General features: G+C 37.4%; 1 protein-coding gene across 4 annotated transcripts in view; it reads left to right on the top strand.

The window, feature by feature from the left end:
• Window positions 1-25,772, top strand: part of LOC128705977 (Protein phosphatase PP2A regulatory subunit A) — a 649,426-nt gene extending 623,654 nt beyond the window's left edge. For all 4 annotated transcript variants that reach the window (XM_053801054.2, XM_053801049.2, XM_053801060.2 and 1 more), the window contains 3 exons: window positions 15,467-15,850; window positions 23,258-23,534; window positions 23,680-25,772. In XM_053801054.2, the coding sequence (XP_053657029.1) occupies window positions 15,467-15,850; window positions 23,258-23,534; window positions 23,680-23,831 (813 nt within the window). In that variant the 3' untranslated portion in view covers window positions 23,832-25,772. The remainder of the gene's footprint in view (window positions 1-15,466; window positions 15,851-23,257; window positions 23,535-23,679) is intronic.
• Window positions 25,773-26,441: the final 669 nt, after the last annotated feature.

The following is a 26,441-nucleotide window of genomic DNA, read 5'->3' on the forward strand; positions in this document are numbered from 1 at the left end:
CACACGTCAGGAGTTTATTTCGTTTTGTCCTTTTTCTATCGCTTAATCGCTACACTCTTAATGCTACATTTTCTCACTGAACTTAACTACTTTAAACTCCACAACTTGTGCCTGTGCTGGTGTGTAGGAACACATTAAAATCACTAAGAGTGTGTTATTAGTCTTGAAGATGCCATGTTAATAATGATAATAATAACATAAATATGAGATGTTTTTCCAGTTGGCTTGACGGAGTGAACATAAACCATTTTGTCCAGACTGCTAACAACAACAACAACAACAATTGGTTTGTTTACAAAACTCAGCAAACTTTCTACTCTCCTATACTCTTGTACTCATCTTGTTTACTTATCTCTCACTCTACATTAAGACTACAAATATTTTAAGGTAAGTAGGTAGTAGGTTGGTAGACAGCAACCATCCAGGGAGGTACTACCGTCCTGCCAAGTGAATGTAAAACAAAAGCCTGTAATTGTTTTACATGATGGTAGGATTGCTGGTGTCTTTTGTCTGTCTCATAAATATGCAAGATTACAGGTATGTCTTGCTACTTCTACTTACACTTAGGTCACACTACACATACATGTACATGTTTATTTATACACACTCATCTGAGTTTTCTTTGATTTTATCTTAATAGTTCTTGGTCTTATTACTTTTCCTTTTATATCCATGGGGAAGTGGAATAAGAATCTTTCCTCCGTAAGCCATGCGTGTTGTAAAAGTCAACTAAAATGCCGGGAACAATGGGCTAGTAACCCCTTTTCCTGTAAAGATTACTAAAAAGAATAAGAAGAAGAAAATTGTCAAAGTGGGAAGTCTGAATGTGCGTGGATGTTGTGCAAATGATAACAAAGAGATGATTGTGGATGTTATGAATGAGAAGAAGCTGGATGTCCTGGCTTCAAGTGAAACGAAGCTGAAGGGGGTGGGAGAGTTTCAATGGAGAGGAATAAATGGGATTAGGTCAGGGGTTTCAAATAGAGTTAGAGCTAAAGAAGGAGTAGCAATAATGTTGAAGGATAAGCTATGGCAGGAAAAGAGGGAGTATAAATGTATTAACTCAAGGATTATGTGGAGTAAAATAAAGATTGGATGTGAAAAGTGGGTTATAGTAAGCGTGTATGCACCTGGAGAAGAAAGAAGTGTAGAGGAGAGAGAGAGATTTTGGGAAATGTTGAGTGAATGTGTGGGGAGTTTTGAATCAAGTGTGAGAGTAATGGTGATTGGGGATTTCAATGCTAAAGTGGGTAAAAATGTTATGGAGGGAGTAGTAGGTAAATTTGGGGTGCCAGGGGTAAATGTAAATGGGGAGCCTTTAATTGAGCTATGTGTAGAAAGAGATTTGGTAATAAGTAATACATATTTTATGAAAAAGAGGATAAATAAATATACAAGGTATGATGTAGCATGTAATGAAAGTAGTTTGTTAGATTATGTATTGGTGGATAAAAGGTTGATGGGTAGGCTCCAGGATGTACATGTTTATAGAGGGGCAACTGATATATCGGATCATTATTTAGTTGTAGCTACAGTTAGAGTAAGAGGTAGATGGGAAAAGAGGAAGGTGGCAACAACAAGTAAGAGGGAGGTGAAAGTGTATAAACTAAGGGAGGAGGAAGTTCGGGGGAGATATAAGCGACTGTTGGCAGAAAGGTGGGCTAGTGCAAAGATGTGTAGTTGGGGGGGTTGAAGTGAGTTGGAATAGTTTTAAAAATGCAGTATTAGAATATGGGGCAGAAGTTTGTGGTTATAGGAGGGTGGGGGCAGGTGGAAAGAGGAGTGATTGGTGGAATGATGAAGTAAAGGGTGTGATAAAAGAGAAAAAGTTAGCTTATGAGAGGTTTTTACAAAGCAGAAGTGTTATAAGAAAAGCAGAGTATATGGACAGTAAAAGAAAGGTGAAGAGAGTGGTGAGAGAGTGCAAAAGGAGAGCAGATGATAGAGTGGGAGAGGCACTGTCAAGAAATTTTAATGAAAATAAGAAAAAATTTTGGAGTTAAACAAGTTAAGAAAGAATAGGGAAAGTATGGATTTGTCAGTTAAAAACGGAGTAGGGGAGTTAGTAGATGAGGAGAGGGAGGTATTAGGTAGATGGCGAGAATATTTTGAGGAACTTTTAAATGTTGAGGAAGAAAGGGAGGTGGTAATTTCATGCACTGGTCAGGGAGGTATACCATCTTTTAGGAGTGAAGAGCAGAATGTAAGTGTGGGGGAGGTACGTGAGGCATTACGTAGAATGAAAGGGTTGGTAAAGCAGCTGGAACTGATGGGATCATGACAGAAATGTTAAAAGCAGGGGGGGATATAGTGTTGGAGTGGTTGGTACTTTTGTTTAATAAATGTATGAAAGAGGGGAAGGTACCTAGGGATTGGCAGAGAGCATGTATAGTCCCTTTATATAAAGGTAAAGGGGACAAAAGAGATTGTAAAAATTATAGAGGAATAAGTTTATTGAATATACCAGGAAAAGTGTATGGTAGGGTTATAATTGAAAGAATTAGAGGTAAGACAGAATGTAGGATTGCGGATGAGCAAGGAGGTTTCAGAGTGGGTAGGGGATGTGTAGATCAAGTGTTTACATTGAAGCATATATGTGAACAGTATTTAGATAAAGGTAGGGAAGTTTTTATTGCATTTATGGATTTAGAAAAGGCATATGATAGAGTGGATAGGGGAGCAATGTGGCAGATGTTGCAAGTATATGGAATAGGTGGTAAGTTACTAAATGCTGTAGAGTTTTTATGAGGATAGTGAGGCTCAGGTTAGGGTGTGTAAAAGAGTGGGAGACTACTTCCCGGTAAAAGTAGGTCTTAGACAGGGATGTGTAATGTCACCATGGTGGTTTAATATATTTATAGATGGGGTTGTAAAAGAAGTAAATGCTAGGGTGTTCGGGAGAGGGGTGGGATTAAATTATGGGGAATCAAATTCAAAATGGGAATTAACAGTTACTTTTTGCTGATGATACTGTGCTTATGGGAGATTCTAAAGAAAAATTGCAAAGGTTAGTGGATGAGTTTGGGAGTGTGTGTAAAGGTAGAAAGTTGAAAGAGAGCATAGAAAAGAGTAAGGTGATGAGGGTATCAAATGATTTAGATAAAGAAAAACTGGATATCAAATTGGGGAGGAGGAGTATGGAAGAAATGAATGTTTTCAGATATTTGGGAGTTGACGTTTCGGTGGATGGATTTATGAAGGATGAGGTTAATCATAAAATTGATGAAGGAAAAAAAGGCGAGTGGTGCATTGAGATATATGTGGAGACAAAAAACGTTATCTATGGAGGCAAAGAAGGGAATGAATGAAAGTATAGTAGTACCAACACTCTTATATGGGTGTGAAGCTTGGTTTGTAAATGCTGCAGCGAGGAGGCGGTTGGAGGCAGTGTAGATGTTCTGTCTAAGGGCAATGTGTGGTGTAAATATTATGCAGAAAATTCGGAGTGTGGAAATTAGTTGAAGGTGTGGAGTTAATAAAAGTATTAGTCATAGGGCTGAAGAGGAGTTGTTGAGGTGGTTTGGTCATTTAGAGAGAATGGATCAAAGTAGAATGACATGGAGAGCGTATAAATCTGTAGGGAAAGGAGGGCGGGGTAGGGCTTGTCCTCGAAAGGGTTGGAGGGAGGGGGTAAAGGAGGTTTTTGTGGATGAGGGTCTTGGACTTCCAGCAAGTGTGTGTGAGCGTGTTAGATAGGAGTGAATGGAGACGAATGGTATTTGGGACCTGACGAGCTGTTGGAGTGTGAGCAGGGTAATATTTATTGAAGGGGTTCAGGGAAACTGGTTATTTTACATAGCCGAACTTGAGTCCTGGAAATGGGAAGTACAGTGCCTGCACTTTAAAGGAGGGGTTTAGGATATTGGCAGTTTGGAGGGATATGTTGTGTATCTTTATACGTATATACTTCTAAACTGTTGTACAGTGGACCCCCGCATAACGATTACCTCCGAATGCAACCAATTATGTAAGTGTATTTATGTAAGTGCGTTTGTACATGTATGTTTGGGGGTCTGAAATGGACTAATCTACTTCACAATATTTCTTATGGGAACAAATTCGGTCAGTACTGGCACCTGAACATACTTCTGGAGTGAAAAAATATCGTTAACCGGGGGTCCACTGTATTCTGAGCACCTGTGCTAAAACAGTGATTATGTGTGAGTGAGGTGAAAGTGTTGAATGATGATGAAAGTACTATTTTCTTTTTGGGATTTTCTTTCTTTTTGGGTCACCCTGCCTCAGTGGGAGATGGCTGACTTGTTAAAATAAACAAGACAAAGATCACAACAGCCAGGAAGATGATGGGGTGGGTAATGAGAACTTTTAAAATAAGGGAAATAATGCCGATAGTGACACTTCAATTCGCTAGTGCTCCCTCATTTAGAATATTGCTCAGTGCTGATGTCCCCATTTAAAACAGGAGAAATATCAGAGCTGGAACAAATACAGAGAATGTTTACGACTCACATTGAGCCAGTAAAGCACCTAAATTACTGGGAATGCTTTCAAGTCTTGAACATGTACTCATTGGAGCAGAGGAGAGAGAGAGAGAGAGATAGAGAGATATAGAGTGAGATAGAGAGATATAGAGAGAGACAGAGATAGATAGATATAGATAGATATAGAGAGAGAGAGAGATAGATAGATAGATACATGATAATACAGGTCTGCCATCACAAATCCAGCATCATTGCTACCTGTAATGTGCCGGATTACAGAATGGTTAGGTTAGAATACACTTAATAAAATTAACCCTTTGACTGTCGCGGCCGTATATATACGTCTCACGAGGTACAGTGTTTGACATATATATACTCTCATTTTCTTGGTCTCATTTGATAGAATGGAAAACATATTATAGAAATAGAGGTGATTTTGATTGATTTTTCTATAAAAAGAACCTGGAAATGGAGCTCAAAGTAGGGGAAATGTTTGATTTTTGCCTATGTTCAAAAGTAGACAAATGATGTCATTGTCCAATAAATGTCCAACTAGCCATTCTAATATGCAGTCATGAATGGGTTGATGTTATTTATACAATTATTACAGTATTGCAGTAGTCTGCATAATAGTAAGTCTTCTATTTTTTGTTTGAATAAAAATTCAAAATAGAAAGCAAGAGTAATATCAGAGGGGCCTGGAGACATGACTGATGAACAAAGAAAATGTTATTTTAGAGCCAGGAATGTCTGCATTGTTCATTCTGGACCTTATTTTGAAATTGTCATATTTTTTAATTTTCGTGAAATTGGCCAAATTGCAAATTTCTGACCACATTATTAGGTAGTTGAAATCGGTAAATCGGCAGTTTCTTGTACTCAATCGATAGAAAAAATGGAGTTCTAAAGAAATAGCTATGAGTTTGGTCAACTGGAACAATGGAATTAGCTGAAAATAGGGCTCAAAGTGGGCGAAATCGCCGATTTGTAAATATCGCCGAGGTCGCTAACTTCACGAGAGCATAATTCTGTCAGTTTTCCATCAAATTTCGTTTTTTTGGTGTCATTTCAATCGGGAAAAGATTCTATATCATTTCATAATTTTTTTTTTTTTTTTTTTTTTTTTTTTTTTTGCGACACCAGGAGACACCTCAGGATTGGGTGTTGCGACAGTCAAGGGGTTAACCAACTTGACTCACACAAGAAAGTTCATTGAACATTGGCAAAAATTAGACATTTCTGCTACTTTGAGCTCAATTTCAAGGTACTTTTTGTCATGAAACCAATCAAAATCATGTCTATTTCTGTAATATATCTTCCATTCTATCAGCTGAGACAAAAGAAATGAGAATACAGCCTTAAAAACCATGCAAAAATATACCGCAAAGAGGCGGCTAATGGCTGAGAAGTGAACTCCCTTATATTTTGTTTGATATTTTTTAATTTTTGGTACACATTAAGAAGCATCTTTCCATCATACATTGCCCAAATTTCAGTAAGATAGCCCAACAAACAACTTAAACAAAAATATTTACCAAAAATCATGTATGGCAAACCCAAGCCAGGTACTGGAAATAAGTCACTGTCTGACTGTTTTGGGTTATCCTCGGTTCTTTATACAGTGTACCCTCGACCAACGATGGCATCGTATAACGTTAAATCCGACTAGCGATACATTTTAACGTAACAATTTTGCCTCGACTAGCGCTAAAAAACTCGACCAACGTGATTCGTTCCGTTCGAGATGCGTCCACGTGTGGCCTGAGCGTGCCTCACTTGTCCCGTGGGTGCCAGTGTTTACAAGCCAGCCACCGCGGTCGCATCCAAACATACAATCGAAACATTTCATATTATCACAGCGTTTTTAATGATTGCACCTGCAAAATAAGTCACCATGGGCCCCAAGAAAGCTTTTAGTGCCAACCCTGTGATAAAAAGGGTGAGAATTAGTATGGAAATTAAGAAAGATTTTGAAGGGTTTGGGGCTAACCCTGAAATGCCTATGCCAGTTGTGGAATCCATTGTGCTTACTTCAAAGATTAAGGAAATGTGTGCAAAGTGGGTTGAACTGCAAACCTTTATGGATGAAAATCACCCTAACACAGCTATTGCAAGCCGTGCTGGTGACTATTACAATGACAATGTTATGGCCCATTTTAGACAAATCTTAAAGGAACAGGAGGTACAGAGCTCTATGGACAGATATGTTGTGCGACAGAGGTCCAGTGACTCTCAAGCTGGTCCTAGTGGCATTAAAAGAAGAAGGGAAGTAACTCCAGAAAAGGACTTGACACCTCAAGTCCTAATGGAAGGGGATTCCCCTTCTAAACACTAACACCATCCACACACTCCCCTCCCATCCCATCAATCATCACCAGATCTTCAATAAAGGTAAGTGTTATGCAATTGTACATGTCTTCTTCAGTTTGTGTGTATTAAAATTAATATTTCATGTGGTAAAAGTTTTTTTTTCAATACTTTGGGGTGTCAGGAACGGATTAATTTGATTTCCATTATTTCTTATGGGGAAAATTAACTCGACTAACGATAATTTCGACTAACTATGAGATCACAGGAACGAATTAATATCGTTGGTCGAGGGTTCACTGTATATACTTATTTCATCCCAGAAGGTTGTTCAAGTGCCGATACTGGACGAATTTGTTCCCATAAGAAATAAATGTAAATTAAGTTAGTCCATTTCAGACCCCCAAAAATACACATACAAAAACACTTACAATAATAAACTTACATAATTGTTCAAGTTGGGAGCAATTCAAAACTCGGGGTACCACTGTATGCTTCTGTGTATGATAATCTATGTAACTGTATTTGTATACCTGAATAAACGTACTTCTATTCTGTCGACTGAGTACAAGAAATTACCCATTCACCTATTTGAGCTACTAAAGTGGTCAGAAATTGGCAATTTGGCCAATTTCACACACAAATTTCAACAGATGCCAATTTCAAAATAGGGTCCAGAATAAACAATGCAGACATTCCTGGCACTAAAATAACGTTTTCTCTGTTCATTAGTCATAGCTTGCTTACCATTTGGAATTTTTATTCACACAAAAAAATAGAAGATTTACTGTTATGCAGACTACTGCATTATTGTAATAATTGTATAAATAATGTCATCCCATTCGTGACTGCGTATTGGAATTTGGACTGGCAGGCGGACACATATTAGATGGTGACATCATTTGTTTACTCTTGAACACTGCCAAAGAATCGAACATTTCCACTACTTTGAGCTCAATTTCAAGGTACTTTTCATCGTGAAAGCAATCAAAATCATATCTATTTCTGTAATATATGTATCTTTCATTCTATCCAATGAGACCAAAAATATGAGAATGCAACCATAAAAATCATACGAAAATATACCGCTAAGGGGTGGCTAATGGCTGAGAAGTGAACTCCACTATTTATGGTCCAATTTCTTTAATTTTTGGTGTATGTTAAGAAGCATCTTTCTATCATACATTGCCCAAGTTTCAATAAGATAACCCAACAAACAGCTGAGAGAGAAAAAATAATTATAATAATAATAATAATATCTTTATTTACTACAAGTACATGTACAAGGTATACAGGCCTAGCTGACATCAGTATCATACTACTATATAGAAAGCCCCTTGTTATGCTATGCATTTCAAGCAAATTAGGTCAGTGTCCCAGGATAAGACTCACACCAGTCCCCTAACACCCAGGTACCCATTTACTGAAAGGTGAACATACATAGACAACAGATGTAAAGAAACACGCCCAATGTTTCTCCCCTTTCTACCCTGGCTGGGAATCGAATATTTACCAAAAATCATACATGGCAAGCCCAAGCCAGGTACTAGAAATAAGCCACTTTGACTTGTTTGGGTTATCCTAGGTTCTCTACACATATACTGCTGTGTATGATAGTCTATGTAGAGAAAATAGCTTTTTTGTTTCAATTTAATGGTGCAGTACGAGTGTATATCACAGCCCTGTGCTATACTCCGTTTTCTCTAATATAAGCCCCCAAGACAGGGATAGGAGAATGGTACTTGTATCCCATATCTTCTTCATACCTCAGTCGAACCACTCGGTATTATGCCAAATATTATTAATTCTGGAGTATTTAACATTTTATTATGTTACTTATATTGTTTATTATGTCATACGAGATCAATTGTAATAGACAAATAAGCCGTAGTGTTGATATTAGAGTAATAATAAAGCATATTGCCCTGCCTTACAAGACTGAGCTCATGGCAGCTAACAGTAACTTTAGAGCTACCTTATCTTTTATGGACACTACTGTGTATGTGCTTTACACAACAAAAAACATTTCTTTTATTTGTTGTAACCATGGAGAAAAAGAAATTGTAATGACTTATGTAGCAAGTAGCGCCACCAAACAGTACCAGCAGATTGGTGTGGCGACCCTGGAAATTTGAAATTATGCTTGCCGATATTAGTGCCGAATAACTGATGGAACCGGATGTCTGATTGCTGGATTTGTGATGGCAGACCTTTATATACCTGGGAAATACTCGAGGGCCTGGTCCCAAATCTGCACACTGCCATAACAACATACTGGAGTGAGAGATATGGGTGGAAGTGTAAAATAAACCCAGTGAGGAGCAGGGGGTGCAGTGGGGACTATTCAACATCTTACCATAAGATATCAGAAACACAAATCAACCAGGCTGTGATGGATATGTGAGGCAGCAGGCCTCCAGCAGCAACAGTCTGGTTGACCAGCCAAGCACCAGACGAGCCTGGCCCATGGCCGGGCTCCGAGAGTAGTGAAACTCTCGAAACCTCTTCAAAGGTGTATCAAAAATATGCTCTCTCCTAATCCCTAGGTGTCTTCCCTCTTTTCATGCGTATATATTGAACACGTGTAGCAGCCACTCCAAGACTATAGCACTACCTGCTTTTAACATTTCTGTCTTAATCCCATATATCCCAGCTGCTTCACCCCCTCCCCCTTCCCTTTCATTCTACCAATTACCTCATGTGCCTCCCCTACACTCACATCTGGCTCTTGCTCACTCTCAAAAGGTATTTTAAGACCCTGTCTAATGCAAGAAATCACTGCCTCCCTCTTTTCTACAACATTCAACAAGTCCTCAAATTTCTTCCATCTTCCCAGTCCCTCCCAATCTAATGCCTTCCCTCATTTCGTCTTTACTGTTAAATCCATTAGTTTCTAGGCTTTCCCCAAAATGTGTTCTTATTCTCAGCAAAATTTGTTGATAAAATCTCTCCCATCCACTCATTAGCTCTCCTTCTGTACTCCCTCACCACTTTTTTAACCTCCCTTTTGCTCTCCATATACTCCTCTCTTCGTATATCACTTCTACGCTGTGAAAACTTTTCATATGCCAACTTTTTCTCCCTTATCATCATCTTTACCTCATTCCTTCAATCTCTTTCCTCTAGCACCCAGCCTCCTGTACCCACAAACTTGTGCTAAACACTCTAACACCACATTTTTTAAAGCTACCCCACACCTTCTTCTTCTTCTGTTGGGTTTCAGGGCCACTGACAGCATATGCCGTATACCCCACACCTTCTCTTACCCTATCCTCATTATCAACACTCTAACCTGCCTTTTCTCCCAGAAGTTGCTTATAACTTATCCTAACTGTCTCCTTTAATTTATAAACTCTCCTTTCTCTGTTACCTACCAGTGACATTCTCCATTTACCCCATCTACCTCTTACTCTCACAGATATATCAATATTTATTTTTTTTTATTAACACATCGGCCTTCTCCCACCAAGGCAGGGTGGCCCAAAAAAGAAAAACTTTCATCATCATTCACTCCATCACAGTCTTGCCAGAGGCATGCTTACACTACAGTTATAAAACTGCAGTGCTAACATCCCTCCTTCAGTGCCAGCACTGTACTTCCCATCACCAGGACTCAAGTCTGGCCTGCCGGTTTCCCTAACTCCCTTCATAAATGTTACCTTGCTAACACTCCAACAGCCCGTCAAGTTCTAAAAACAGTTTGTCTCCATTCGCTCCTATCTAACATACTTAGGCATGCTTGCTGGAAATCAAAGCCCCTCGCACACAAAAACCTCCTTTACCCCCTCCCTCCAACCTTTCCTAGGCTGACCCATACCCTGCCACTACAGATTTATACACTCTCAAAGTCATTCTATTTTGTTCCAGCCTCACTACATGTCCGAACCACCTCAACAACCCCTCCTCATCCCTCTGGATAATAGTTTTGGTAATTCTGCACCTCCTAATTTCCAGACTATAAATTCTCTGCATTATATTCACACCACACATTGCCCTCAGACATGACATCTCCACTGCCTCCAGCCTTCTTGTTGCAACATTTACCACCCATGTTTCACACCCAGCAAGAGCATTGGTATAACTATACTCTCATACATTCCCCTCTTTGCTTTTATAGATAAAGTTCTATGTCTCCACAGACTCCTCAATGCACCACTCACCTTTTTCCACTCATCATTCTGTGATTCACCTCATCTTTCATAGACCCATCTGCTGACACGTCCACTCCCAAATATCTGAATACATTCACCTCCTCCATATTCTCCCCCTCCAATCTGATATCCAGTCTTCCATTACCTAATTTTTTTTATCATCATCACCTTACTCTTTCCTATATTCACTGTTAATTTCCTTCTTTTACAACAGATATATCAATAATTATTGATATATCTGTTGCCTTCTAAAAATATACACAGCCAGAAGTCTACCCATCAAACTTTTATTTACTAATACATAGCCCAACAAACTGCTGTTGTCACGCCCTATATCTGATCTTGTATTCTTATTATCCTCTTTTTTTTTTTAAATACATATTTCCTATTTACTAGGTAGTAGGTTGGTAGATAGCAACTGCCCAGGGAGGTACTACCGTCCTGCCAAGTGAGTGTAAAACAAAAGCCTGTAATTGTTTTACATGATGGTAGGATTCTTGGTGTCCATTTTTCTGTCTCATGAATATGCAAGGTTTCAGGTATGTCTTGCTACTTATACTTACACTTAGGTCACACTACATATACATGTACAAGCATATAATATATACACACCCCTCTGGGTTTTTCTTCTATTTTCTTACTAGCTCTTATTCTTGTTTATTTTTTCTTACATCCATGGGGAAGTGGAACAGAATTCTTCCTCCGTAAGCCATGCGTGTTGTAAGAGGCGACTAAAATGCCAGGAGCAAGGGGCTAGTAACCCCCTCTCCTGTATAAATTACTAAATGTAAAAGGAGAAACTTTCGTTTTTCCTTTTGGGCCACCCCGCCTCGGTGGGATACAGCCAGTGTGTTGAAAGAAAGATTGATTTCCTATTTAATACAGTGGACCCCCGGTTAACGATATTTTTTCACTCCAGAAGTATGTTCAGGTGCCAGTACTGACCGAATTTGTTCCCATAAGGAATATTGTGAAGTAGATTAGTCCATTTCAGACCCCCAAACATACACGTACAAACGCACTTACATAAATACACTTACATAATTGGTCACATTCGGAGGTGATCGTTATGCGGGGGTCCACTGTATTAATCTTTTGAGGGTCGAGACCCTTGCCTGCAAATTCGCTCCCTGGGTCGAAGAATTAAAAAAAAAAAAATTCTTATGAAATGATAGAGAATCTTTTTCTGTAGGTAATGAAACCAAAAGCATGAAATGTGATGGAAAAACTTACGGAATTGTGCTCTCACAAAGTTAGTGGTCTCAACGATATTTATGCATCAGCAATTTCACCCACTTTAAGCTCTATTTTGGGCCAATTTCTTCGAGTCAGCGAAACTCATAGCTATTTAGCTAGAACTCCTTTTACTCTATCAAGTGAGTACACGAAACTGCCCGTTTACCTATTTCTTGGACCCTGTGGACAAGTCTCAGATTGGAGGTCTGAACCCTGAAAGGGTTAAAAGCAGGGGAAGATATAGTGTCAGAGTGGTTGGTATTTTTGTTTAATAAATGTATGAAAGAGGGGAAGGTACCTAGGAAGTGGCAGAGAACATGTATAGTTCCTTTATATAAAGGGAAGGGGGACAAAAGTGGTTGTAAAAATTATAGGGAAATAAGTTTACTGAGTATACCTGGTGAAGTGTATGGTAGTGTTATTGAAAGAATTAAAGGTAAGACAGAGAGGAGGATTGCAGATGAACAAGGAGGCTTTAGAATGGGTAGGGGATGTGTAGATCAAGTGTTTACATTGAGTCACATATATGAAGAGTATTTAGATAAAGGTAGGGAAGTTTTCATTGCATTTATGGATTTAGAAAAGACATGATAGAGTGGATAGGGGAGCAATGTGGCAGATGTTGCAAGTGTATGGAATAGGAAGTAAGTTACTAAATGCTATAAAGAGCTTTTACGAGAATAATGAGGCTCAGGTTAGGGTGTGTAGGGGAGAGGGAGATTACTTCCCAGTAAAAGTAGGTTTTAGGGATGTGTAATGTCACCATGATTAACATACTATTTATAGATGGGGTCGTAAAAGAAATAAATGCTATGGTGTTGGGGAGAGGGTTGGGATTAAATTATGGGGAATCAAATTCAAAATGGGAGTTGAGACAGTTACTTTTTGCTGATGATACTGTGCTTTTGGGAGATTCTAAAGAAAAATTGCGAAGGTTAGTGGACGAGTTTGGGAGGGTGTGTTAAGGTAGAAAGTTGAAAGTGAACATAGATAAGAGTAAGGTGATGAGGGTATCATATGATTTAGATAAGGAAAAATTGGATATCACATTGGAGGGAGGGAGTATGGAAGAAGTGAATATGTTCAGATATTTGGGGTCTGAGTTGTTTGTAGATGGGTTTATGAAGGATGAGGTTAGTCATAGAATTGATGAAGGAAAAAAGGTGAGCGGTGCATTGAGGTATCTATGAGACAAAAAACATTATCCATGGAGGCAAAGAAAGGAATGTGTGAGAGTATGGTGGTACCAACACTCTCATATGGGTGTGAAGCTTGGGTTGTAAATGCTGCAGCGAGGAGGAGGCTGGAGGCAGTGGAGGTGTCGTGTCTAAGGGCAATGTGTGGTGTAAATATTATACAGAGAATTCATATTGTGCGAGTTAGAAGGTGTGGAGTTAGTAAAAGCATTAGTCAGAGGGTTGATTCTGTTATATTCCTCTTGACCACATACTTGCTAGATACAACTTTATCAGCCTTTTGAAAATCGATTGGATGGTTAAAATCTCTCGCATGAATAAACAGACCATTAGAATCTTGTCCACTTCTAATGCTCTATTTATATTATTCTAATCTTTGTTCAAGAATTTTACCAGTTTGGTCTAGAGGAATATAATAGAATCAAGTTTGATAAAAAATACTTTTGAAAATACAGTGAACCCCTGCATAACGATCACCTCCGAATGCGACCAATTATGTAAGTGTATTTATGTAAGTGCGTTTGTACGTGTATGTTTGGGGGTCTGAAATGGACTAATCTACTTCACAATATTCCTTATGGGAACAAATTCGGTCAGTACTGGCACCTGAACATACTTCTGGAATGAAAAAAATATCGTTAACCGGGGGTCCACTGTATATACAAACTGCAAAAGGCTTTAACCCCTTCAGTGTGGGTCCTGTAAAATTACGGCTTTGAAGCCAGTGTCAGTCCCATAATACAACATCAAAATTCTAGCTGCTTCAAATCTTGTGGGAGAAAGCTGGTAGGCCTACATATGAGAGAATGATTCTGCATGGTCATTGTGTGCCATATAAAAAAAATCCTGCAGCAAGCAGTGCATAATGGGAAATAAGGAACTGTGACCATGTTTTTGGTTTAAAACCGTGACTTTGCGGTGTATTTATGTATAGTATTTATGGCTGTATTCTCGTTTTCTTGGACTCATTTGATAGAATGAAAGATGTATTACAGAAATAGATGTAATTTTGAGTGGTTTACAGACTAAAAGTAGCTTGAAATTGTGCTCAAAGTAGCAGAAATGTTAGATATTTGATGATGTTCAAGAGTAAACAAATTAAGTCACACGTCCAATACACGTCAACTGGTAGGTCTAATATGCATTCATGAATGAGCTGATATTATTTTTACAATTATTACAATTATGCAGTAGCCTGAATAACAGTAAATCATTTATTTTTGTGTGAATAAAAATTCAGAATGAAAAGCAAGCGTAATATAAGAGGGGCTGGAGACATGACTAATGATCAGAGAAAATGTTATTTTGGTGCCAAGAATGTCTGCATTGTTTATTCTGGCCCCAATTTTAAAATTGTCCTTATTGAATTTTGTGTGAAATTGACCAAATTATTAATTTCTGATCACCTTTTTTGTGTAGATGAAATAGGTAAATGGGCAGTTTTTTGTACTCAATCATCATGCACCTGCCTCGCTTTCTCACAAATAATGGCCTCTGAAACACTATCACCATGTAACTGTTTTTTATTTATCCAAATAAACAGAGTCTTTCAACTTCTTCAGTAATTTGTGGCCTTTGCCTTGATATGACTTTCATGCCTTTTGTAGGGTCAGCTGCTTTAATTTTTTCCCATTGGCCCTGTATCATGCTAATGGTAGACTTAGATTTACCAAAAAGTTTTGCTGTATCAACCACACAGAGCCTGTCTTCTTACGTTCGAATAGCTTCCTTTTTAAACTCAGTATAATTTTTTACAACTTTTCTTTTTGCTTTCATCTCTTTATCCTTCTTTGGACCATGATGGTTTATCTCACAATAAAAAAAAATCCACCAAAACTGCAAAATAACAAGGAAATATCACTAAATGCACAGCAAGAGCTCAAGAGATGTTTATAGCATGTGCATTAGCTGCTATACTGAGTGAGAGCCATGCTGTGGACTCTGGTGATCACATGATCTGAGCCTTGTCATTTGACATCCAAGACCACGTATGAAAACCAAAACGAACAGATTGGTTTTTGAGCCGGTTTGTTCAACAACTAGTCCATTCAACAACCGAGGTTCCACTGTATTTTCATTATCACCACTAATATGATTGCTATTAATTTTAATTGTTTTTCTTTCTTTTTTTCAGTGGAAAGTACGAAGAACCTTAGCCTTCAGTATACATGAGCTTGCAGTGATTCTGGGAGAAGAAATAGCCCAGAGTGACCTTGTACCTGTATTCAATGGATTTATCAAGGATCTTGATGAAGTTCGCATTGGTGTGCTGAAACATCTTGCTCATTTTCTTCGTCTTCTTCGACCACAAAATAGGAGAGATTACCTGCCACGCATGGATGAATTCTTGCGTACTGACAACGAAAACAACTGGCGTTTTAGACTGGAGTTAGCAATGCAGCTGGCCGATATCATTGATCTTTTTTCACCTCAAGATTGCCAGACGTTCATTGCACCAATAGCATTAGCCCTTATGGCTGATAAAGTGGTGCATATTAGACACACCTGTTATACTGTAGTAAGTTTTTATACATGTATATGTGTGCATATTTATATATATATATATATTTATTTTATTTCATTTTATTCATTCATTCATTTTTATTTTTTTTACCACACCGGCCATATCCCACAGAGGCAGGTGACCTATACTGAAAGTTTTTCTTTTTAAATTTAGTAATTTATACAGGAGAAAGGGTTACTAGCACCATGTTTCTAACATTTTAGACACCTGTGACACGTATGGCTTAGGGATGAAGAATTCTTTTCCACTTCCCAATGGAGATAATAGAAAATTAAAAAGAACAAGAACTATTTAAGAAAACAGAAGAAAACCCAGATGGGTGTGTATATTACTTTCAACATACCGGCTGTATCCCACCGAGGTAGGGAGGCGCAAGAGGAAAAATGAAAGTTTCTCCTTTTACATTTAGTAATATATACAGGAGAAGGGGTTACTAGCCCCTTGCTCCCGGCATTTTAGTCACCTCTTGCGACACACATGGCTTATGGAGGAAGAATTCTGTTCCACTTTCCCATGGAGAAGGGTGTGTATATATATGTATATATATGTGTACATGCATATATAGTGTGACCTAAGTATAATTAGAAGTAGCAAGACATACAGTGGAACCTCTGGTCATGACCATAATTCGTTCCAAAACTCTGGTTGCGACCCAATTTGGGTCACAGTTTCCATTTCACACTCACTTGGGAGGACAGTAGTACCTCCCTGGGTGGTTGCTGTCTACCAACCTACTACCTAGGATTTATTTATTTATTCAGTTATTTATTTTATACAGTGGTACCTCAAGTTTCAAACACCTCCCAACTTGAACAATTATGTAAGTGTATTTTTGGGGGTCTGAAATGGACTAATCTAATTTACATTATTCCTTATGGGAACAAATTCATTTGTTATCGACACTTGAACAGCCTTCTGGAATGAATTAAGTTTGTAACTCGAGGTACTACTGTATATTAACCCTTTAAGGGTCGACAGGCCCTCTCCGAGACTCGTTTTCAGGGCTGGCCAAATTAAAAAAAAAAAAAAAAATCTCTTATGAAAAGATAGAGAATCTTTTCCCGATCATAATGACACCAAAAGTTTGAAATTTGATGGAAAACTTACGGAATCATGCTCTCGCGAAGTTAGCGGTCTCGGCGATGTTTACGCATCAGTGATTTTGCCCACTTTGAGCCCCATTTTCGGCCAATTCCACTGTACTAGTCGACAAAAAACATGAATATTTTGCTAGAACTCCATTTTTTCTATCGAGTGAGTGCAAGAAACCACCCATTTATCAATTTCAACTATCCAGTACAGTGGTCAGAATTTAGCAATTTTGCCAATTTCACACAAATTTCAAAAGATGCCAATTTCCAAATAGGGTCCAGAATAAACAAGAAAGACATTCCTGGCACTAAAATGACATTTCCTCTATTCATTAGTCACGTCTCAAGGCCCCTCTTACATTCTTTTGCTTTCCACTTTGAATTTTTATTCTCACAAAAAATAGAAGATTTACTGTTATGCAGACTACTGCATTAGTGTAAAAAATGGTATAAATAATATTGGCGCACTTGCGAAAGAATATTAGACTCACCAGTTGATGTGTATTGGACGCTTGGCATGATTTGTTTACTTTTGAACTTTGGTAAATATCGAACATTTCTGCTACTTTGAGCTCAATTTCAAGGTACTTTTCATTGTAAAACCAGTCAAAATCATCTCAATTTCTGTAATATGTCTTCCATTCTATAAAATGAGACCAAGAAAACTAGAATACAACAATAAATACCATACGAAAATACAGTGCAAAGTCGCTGTTTTATTCCAAAAAAATGGTCAAAGTTTTTGTTTCTCATTATGCACTGTGTGCTGCAGGATTTTTTTTATACTGTGCAAACTGACCAAATAGACCCATTCTTTCATATGTAGGCCTACCAGCTTTCTCCCACTAGATTTGAGGGCGCTAGAATTTAGGCGTACTAGTACGTCCAAAGCCCTGGGTCGTAAGCCGTACTAGTATGGCCGAAACCCTCAAAGGGTTAATGCTCATATTCCAACAGCACATCTGATAATAAAAAACAATTGTCTCCACTCCTGTCTAATACTTTCATACCAACCTGTTGGATGTGCAAGCGGCTAGCACTCAGAACCTTCCTTTACTCCTACCCCCTCCCTAAAACCTTTTCTAGTATAACCCCTTCCCCTTCTTCCCTCCACTGCAGATTTATATGCCTTCCTAGTTAAACAATTTTTCTCCATCCTCAATTAATCAATTTTTATTTCCTTGCAAGATTACATTGAGATTATGAAATTACAAAAATGAGTTGCAGTGCAAAAAGAGCCACTCTAAATGTCCAAACTACCTCAACAGTGTCTCCACAGCCCTCTTAATAATAATACTCTTGGTAACTCCATGCCCTCAAAAACATCACTACCTTCAGCTTTCTCATTGCAACATTTAAAACCCATGCTACACATCCATACAAATGTTAATACCAGTACATGAGAGCCCTACTTACATGGCAGATTAGAGTCCAGGCTACTACTGTAAAGTGAAAATCACCATAAAATTAATCTCTCTTTTTTCACTTTGAACCTTTTCGGGGTCGGTCCCATAGTTCTACTGCTTTGAAGCCAGGATTGGTCCTGTAGTTCTATGCCATGAGCTCAATTCACTCAGATAATCTGTGAGCAGTAAATTTTTGCCTAGATATGAGAGAATGGGTCTGTGCAGTAAGTGTGGACCATATAAAAAAAAGTCCTGCAGCACGCAGTGCACAATGGGAAAAAAACTGTGACCGTGTTTTTGGTTTAAAACAACAAATTTGCAGTGTATTTTTGTCAGATTTTTATGGTTGTATTCTCTGTTTCTTGGTCTCATTTGATAGAATGGAAGATATAGAAATAGAGATGATTTTGATTGGTTTATGGACTGACAGTATCTTGAAATTGAGTTCAAATTAGCAGAAATGTTCGATTTTTGCAGATATTCCAGAGTACACAAATGCGTCGCTTGTCCCATATATGTCCAACTGGCAGTCTAACACACATTTAGGAATGCTCTGACATTATACAGTTATTACAATAATACAGTAGTCTCCATAACAATAAATCTATATTTTGTGAAAAAAAAATTCAAAATGGAAAGCAAGTGTAATATAAGAGGGGCCTGGAGACAGGAATGTCTATATTGTTTATTATTGACCTTGTTTTTAAATTGGCAATTTTTTAATTTTGTGTGAAATTGGCCAAATAACCAATCTCTGATCACTTTATTGGGTAGTTGAAATAGATATATTGGTGGTTTCTTGTACTCACTCGCAGTGGCGGCTCATCCATAGGAGCTGCAGAGCTGCAGTTCCCCCAGATGCTCACTGCCAGATGTATGACTTCATCAACCTTACTCTAAAGTAATTTGCAACTGACAGATATATTACAGGAAAAATCTGTTGTATGTTTTTTCAATGTAGTATTTATAAGCGAATTTTTTATTTTTTTTTGTTGAAATGATATTAAAAAACGATTAAAAATAGAAGTTTGGTGCCATATGATAGTATAGGTATTACTGGCATTACGAGCTGCCACTGCTCGCTCAATACAATGAAAGGACTGCTAGTGAAATAGCTATGAGATTACTCAACTGGAACAATGGAATTGGCCCAAAATGGAACAAAATCATTGATTCATAAACATCATCGAGAACGCTAACTTTTCAAGAACGTAATTCCGTAAGTTTTCCATCAAATTTCTCACTTTTGGTTTCATTACCTTTAGAAAAAGATACTCTGTCATTTCATAAGAAAAAATCATTTTTATTTTTGAAAATTCTTCAACCCTGAGAGCAAGTTTGAAATCAGGGGTCTCAACCCTCAAAGGGTTAAATGCATATAAATGCCTGAAAATATGTTTACACTATCATATATAAAGTTAGCAATAGAACTAGGTGTACTGTACCATATCTAGGCCCAAATTTACTGCTCACAGGTTATCTGAGTGAACTGAGCTCATGGCGTAGATCTACGGCTTGAACCCTGGCTTCAAAGCTGTAGATCTACAGCTATAGATTGGCTATCTGTGTCAAATGTAGTATTGAGGGTCAACCATGAAGCAGGGAAACAGACAAATTGTTTGAGAATTTATGAGATGATCTAAGATCATTTTGTTGATTAGATTTTGGATTGAGAATGAGACTATTGGTCTAAGATTAGGGAGCCTTCCCAGCTGTATAGCTCATATTGTATAGTTCAGTTAAGGATTTCCTAGTACAAACCAATATGGATATGTTTTACATGATACCTTCGTTGCTAGGGAGTGTGAATTTGCCCTAAATTAGTGCAGGTTCCAGGTCAAATTCAGTGAAAGGAATGTTGCAATCATCATCATTGCTTTGTATGACCCCCACAGGTTTAGTATTCATATGTGAATAATGTTGAAAGGTTATACTGGGGTTATAGCATACCTAGTTGCCCACATGGATGTACACAGGCAGGTCCCACTTAAACACCAGCTTAGGTTCTGGGTTACCACTTTAAAGTGAAATGTAGCCTTTTTTTTTTTTTTTTTTTTTTTTTAATTTCAAATGCATATAAAAGCCTTATAACATATTTATACTATTGTATATTAAGTGAGCAATAGAACTAGGCCTAAAAAAAATGCATATGCAGTACACACATTACTTGCCTTAAATATTTCCATCCTTAATTTGTAGTGAGTGATGAATATATTTTTTGTAGGAAGTCAGAATGAGGAATAAGTATAATTGAAAACTGCTGCATTAGCAAAACACTGTACAGCGGGGCCCTCCTGTATGTACATTGTGCCTGGTTTGAGGGTTAATATTTTGCTTAGTATTGCTCACACTTGAACAGTTTATATACAAGTAAACAATACTTAGAAAATACTCTTTTTGATGCTATACACATTTGTATCTTCATATATTGTATTGTGTATGCATGCAGTGTTTATTTAATGCTATTTAACCCTTTCAGGGCCCAGACCCCCGATCTGAAACTTGTCCACAGGGTGTATTAATATTGATAGAATTGCTGACAATATGCTAAGAAAAAGGACACAAATGCAACTAATGTGACATATTATTCTGGCAACATTTTGCTCTCCAGGAGCTTTATCAACCTGTTACAAACAATACATGGACACAGATAGTATATATAGGCTTAGAGTGAGGTGTAATACTAGTGGTGGTAGTAGTAGTAATATTAGTTGTAGTAGTAGTGGTAATACAATATGGTAGAACAATGAACTTGCACATGAGTAAAAGGTTATAAAATCTATTACTTGGGTGGCATAAGAATAAGTTAGACAAATATTGACGGTTGGATTTCAGAAGGTCTGTTTCAGCGTTCCTCTTCTGTAATGAGCTTGTGTAGTATTAGCAGCAGAGACTATGTAATAGCAGGGTTTACTGTTTTCAGGAGGATTGTCACTAAGACCTCAGAGATAAGAACATAAGAACATAAGAATGGAGGAACACTGCAGAAGGCCTACTGGCCCATGCGAGGCAGGTCCTTATCAAAACAACTACTACCTAAAGCTTCCCTAGAAATAACTCCCGTACCCAATGACACCAATCAAAACCAGCCCCTCCCACTCATATATTTGTCCAGTCTCTTCTTAAAGCTACCCAAGGTCCTAGCCTCTATCACCCCACTGGGAAGACTGTTCCACGCATCTACAACTCTGTTAGAAAACCAGTACTTACCTATGTCCTTTCTAAATCTAAATTTATCCAACTTAAATCCATTATTCCTGGTTCTTACCTGGTTCGACACCCCCAGTACTTTATTAATACCTCCCTTGTTTATGCCCGTAAGCAGCAACCTTAAACCAAGACAGCAATGCCTAAGCGTACGTAATAAGGCAAATAGATTATTGGGATTTATATCAAGAAGTGTAAGCAACAGAAGTCCAGAGGTCATACTGCAGCTTTATACATCATTAGTAGATGATGAAGCTTCCTTTGTTTTGTTTAATTGTGTTAGAAACAGCGATTAATGCTGATTCAAGGCACTTGCGTCTGCGGAAATTAGGTTCTTTGATCACTTATTGGGCACATTAGTTGCATTTGTGTTCTTTTTTTTAACATATTGTTCACAGGGTCCAAGAATTTTCAAAAAAAAAAAATATTTTTTCTTATGAAATTGTAGGGAATCTTTTTCTTAAGGTAATAAAACAAAAATGTATGAAATTTGATGAAATTTTGCTGCGTCAGCGATATTGACGCATCGGCAATTTTGCCCAATTTGACTCCTATTTCAGGCAATTACATTATTCCAGTCAACAAATTCTTAGCTGTTTTGCTAATATCACTTCTATTTTATCAATTGAGCACAAGAAACTGCCCAGTCAGCTATTTCAACTACCCAATAAAGTGATCAGAGGTGGCCAATTTCACACAGTTCAAAATATTCCAATTTCAAAATAGGGTCCAGAATAAACAATGCAGCCATACCTGTCACTAAAATAACATGTCCTCTGTTTATTAGTTACATTTCCAGGCATTACAAATGAATTTCATTTTGATTTTTTAGTCACACAAAAAAATAGAAGATTTACTGTTATGCAGTATTGTAATAATTGTATAAATCATATCAGTGCATTCGTGAACACACATTAGACTCACCATCTGATATGTATTGGATGCATGATGTGATTTGTTTACTCTTGAACATCGGCAAAAATTGAACATTTCTGCTACTTTGAGCTCAATTTCAAGCTATTTTCAGTACTAAAACCATCAAATTCATCTCTATTTCTATAATATATCTTCCATTCTATCAAATGAGACCAAGAAACCGTGAATACAACAGTAAAATACATTGTGATAAAGTTGGTAGAATTACCAACAATATGTAAAGTAAAAGGACACAAGTGCAACTAATGTGACAATTTATTGTGGCAACATTTTGCTCTCCAGGAGCTTGACAAAGCTCCTGGAGAGCAAAACGTTGCCACAATAAAATGTCACATTAGTTGCACTTGTGTCCTTTTACTTTACAGTAAAAAACATGCAAAAATACATCGCAAATTTGCTGTTTTAATCCAAAAATATGGTGGCAGTTTTTTCCCCATGCACTGCATGCTGCAGGATTTGTTTTATATGGTGGACACTTACCACATAGATGCATTCTCTCATATCTAGACCCAGATTTATTGCTCACAATTTATCTGAGTGAGCCGAGCTCATGCCGTAGTACTACTGAATGGACCCTGGCTTCAAAGCTGTAGAACTACATGTAGCATAGACCCTCAAGGGGTTAATGTTGCCAGTCTTGATACATATTCTTTGAACAATCATTATTAATTAATGTGCATAGCAATACACTTCTGGAATGAGCTTGTTTTTATAATTAAAATTCTATCAATAAAAAGTAATAAAGTCAAACTTATCTTCAGATGTGTCAGCTTGTGAGGCAGCTAGGCTCAGAGGGTAACCCAAAGTATGTAGAAACTCTCAGCAAACAGCTGAGAGAGAAGTTTGCTCATGCTACTACATGGTCACACCGTCAGTCATACGCTTTTTTATGTGGTCAACTTGTTGCCGAGCGATCATTGTCTCTCCAAGACTGGTGCCGCCTATTCCTTCCTGGTCTGCTCACTTTAGCTACTGACAGAGTGCCCAATGTTCGCATTGCTGTAGCCAAGATGCTAAATACTCATGTTGCATGTTTAGGTAAGTAACTGGTTACATACAATACAATGAGGTTTTTAAATGTAGTGACTAGATTTATTTTTATAATTAGCAAAATAGTGGCATAATCCTGAAAATTTTTGAGAGAATTATGATAATTTATTGACTAATTTTTTATATGTAACAGAATACTGCCAGAATCCTGAAAATGAAGTATCACAGAAAGTGCAAGAAGCTCTAGAGTTGTTGCGACATGACAAAGACAGAGATGTGGGACACTTTGCTTGCTGCCCAGTGAACACAGAATTCATGTTGGATCCCCATGACCCAACATTATAATAGTGGTTATATTAGCCATCTATACTTCCATATAGCATACCTTTGCTTAACTTTGCAAATTTTGAAGAGTCCTGAATTTTCAGAGTTGATTGCAGCAAATGCAGTTGCATGTGTTCTCAGATTGAAGTGGGTGATTTCAGGACAGGTTTTGTATTCATTTCAGATAGAAAATGAGCCTTATAAGCAAATGAGCATATGGTTTCAAAGTGACAAGCAATTTCACATTGAAAATTGCTTATCTTTGAATCTTTTCTCATTTTTTTTATTGTTAATTTTTTTTAGGAAATATTTATAACACATTTTAGTCACCCCCTACTAGTTGGTGCATAAATATTGCCACCATAGTGACTTTATCGGGGCATCATAGGCTGTGCAATATGGTGGTGACTTCTTAACATCACATCTTGCACACTTATTCCAATATGTCCATTTATCATTTTATCACCAAATTGGCAGGGTTAATCATTTAATGAAGCTGAAGTAATACATATGTACTATATATTTGGAAATATCTATTAGTGCAGTGCTTATATTCCATTGAGTTATATTTGACAGCTGTGGGTGGTAAATTTTTTTTTTTACCCATTTTACCATCTTTTCAACCTAGAAATGCCCACATTTTAATCCATCCAAGTTTTTATAGGTAATTTGAAGTTCAAATTCCTTAACATCATTTTAGAGCCAAATTTAAATATTTTGTTTTATGAAAATTACACGGGTTTGTATGTAATAGTCAGAGTAGGGAAGTACAAATATGTGGATATAACTGATATTTGGAATGGTGAATACCATACATGTTTGATCTGTGTAACATGCTTTTCTGCACCTTGAGAATGACCCTTAGGCTCTGACTGCATAATGATCATCTTATATAATTAATGCCTTGTTATTGGTAACGTTTCAGTTTGTATTTTATAAAGTTCCTGTGATAATTGTGTTCCAAAGAAATGAGGATTTACCAAATTTATTGCAAATTTTGGAAGAGTTTATGATACTAATAACACCTCTTATCCCCACTCTCTTAAATTTTGCTTTAACCAATCTTTACATTTATGAGTTTGTGAAACCAAATTTTGATTGTCTTAGAGAGCTTGAGCATGCAAAGGATATTTTAAGTTCATGTGATCTGTTCCAAATGTTGCTATACCAGCTTTGCTTTCAAGGAATAGTTTGAAACCAGACTCGCTACAATGAATACCGGGCTGTCTGCTCAGGTGGCCCATAAGCATAATCTGGTTTAAAGATCTGCTTATAAATTAACTTTTTTTTTTTTTTTTTTTTTTTTAAAGCAAATAACCTTTAAATCATTAGCAGTTGTATTCCATTTATATAAATGAGAGTTGCCTTGGTTCAGTGAAGATGTGAAGGTTAGTTACCAAGTAAATCATTTTAATGCTGATGTATTTTTGTCTTGAATGACATCATGAGTGTGGGATATTCCAATATAATTGTCTTCACTTATTAGAATATTTTCTTGTTCATTTATGCTAAATACTGCTTGCTATCCTTGTTTTTATAATTTCTTAAATTTGCATATTCTGATACTACCCTATTCATTATGTAATCACTAAGAATACCCACTTCCAAAAAAATATAAGAAAAAATGCTTAAAACACCCAGTGATGATCTCAGAGTGAGCATTTGTGATAGTTTAAAATTTTAATGCCCTTCTGAGCTCTGATGTGGCACTAATATCACTTATTTTGAACCCCTTTGGATCTTTTGTATTTCTCTCTACCTACTTTTGATCATTATTTAAGAAAGCCATATATTTTTGTGTATTATCATCCTTGATACAAATTAATTGTGCCATTATCATTGTTTAAGTTCACTGACAAACTCGACAGGGGGTTCAGCATTGGGAATATACCTTCACTTATTCTTCTTTTAACTTCATTGTAAATGTCATATTGTACAGGTATGAAATAAAATTATAAAGAATTTTTTTTTTTCTGCCTATGACAGTAGTAAGTAATTTTTTATAAAAGTGAGAACTCAGTGGATGGCATGAGAAACTTTTGAGAAAAATTGGGTTACAGTCCATGACACCCCCCACAGAGCTGAATAACTTTTTATCAAATTCTGACAAATTAAAAATTTACAAAGCTTTTGAAACCTTGAAATCTTACTTGTAGATGTCATTCCTTGTTGATCTATTAATGTGTCAAGTGTGCTGTCCTACTGGGCCTAGTCAAATATAATGAGGTTTAAACAAAGTATAACAATTTACAATGTTTGACTTCATTACTTCCTAACTGGGGGTCACGACTCGAGAAATTGTAATAACACAATTGCACACAAACCACTGTACAGGTGGGGTTAGAACCCGTGGTGATCAAGTCATACGAGTGAGTTTACCACAACCATGCTAGTAGGAGATTCATCTGTATTATTATTATCAAAAAGAAGCGAGGGTATTGGGCGGTAGAAGGGGGGGAGGGATGATCAGTAGGTTACAGAAAACAGTGGGGCAGGGGATAGTGCGGGGGTAGAGGGTAGCAAGAGATTGAGGTAGAAAGGGCTGAAGGTAACCAAGTTTGTGAAGCAAGTCAGTTGTTGTCAATAAGAGTGTCCGGATGAAAGGTGGGTCCATCAGCGAGAAGGGAAGGT

Source organism: Cherax quadricarinatus, chromosome 3, assembly GCF_038502225.1.
Source record: "Cherax quadricarinatus isolate ZL_2023a chromosome 3, ASM3850222v1, whole genome shotgun sequence".
NCBI classification, from domain to species: Eukaryota; Metazoa; Arthropoda; class Malacostraca; order Decapoda; family Parastacidae; genus Cherax; species Cherax quadricarinatus.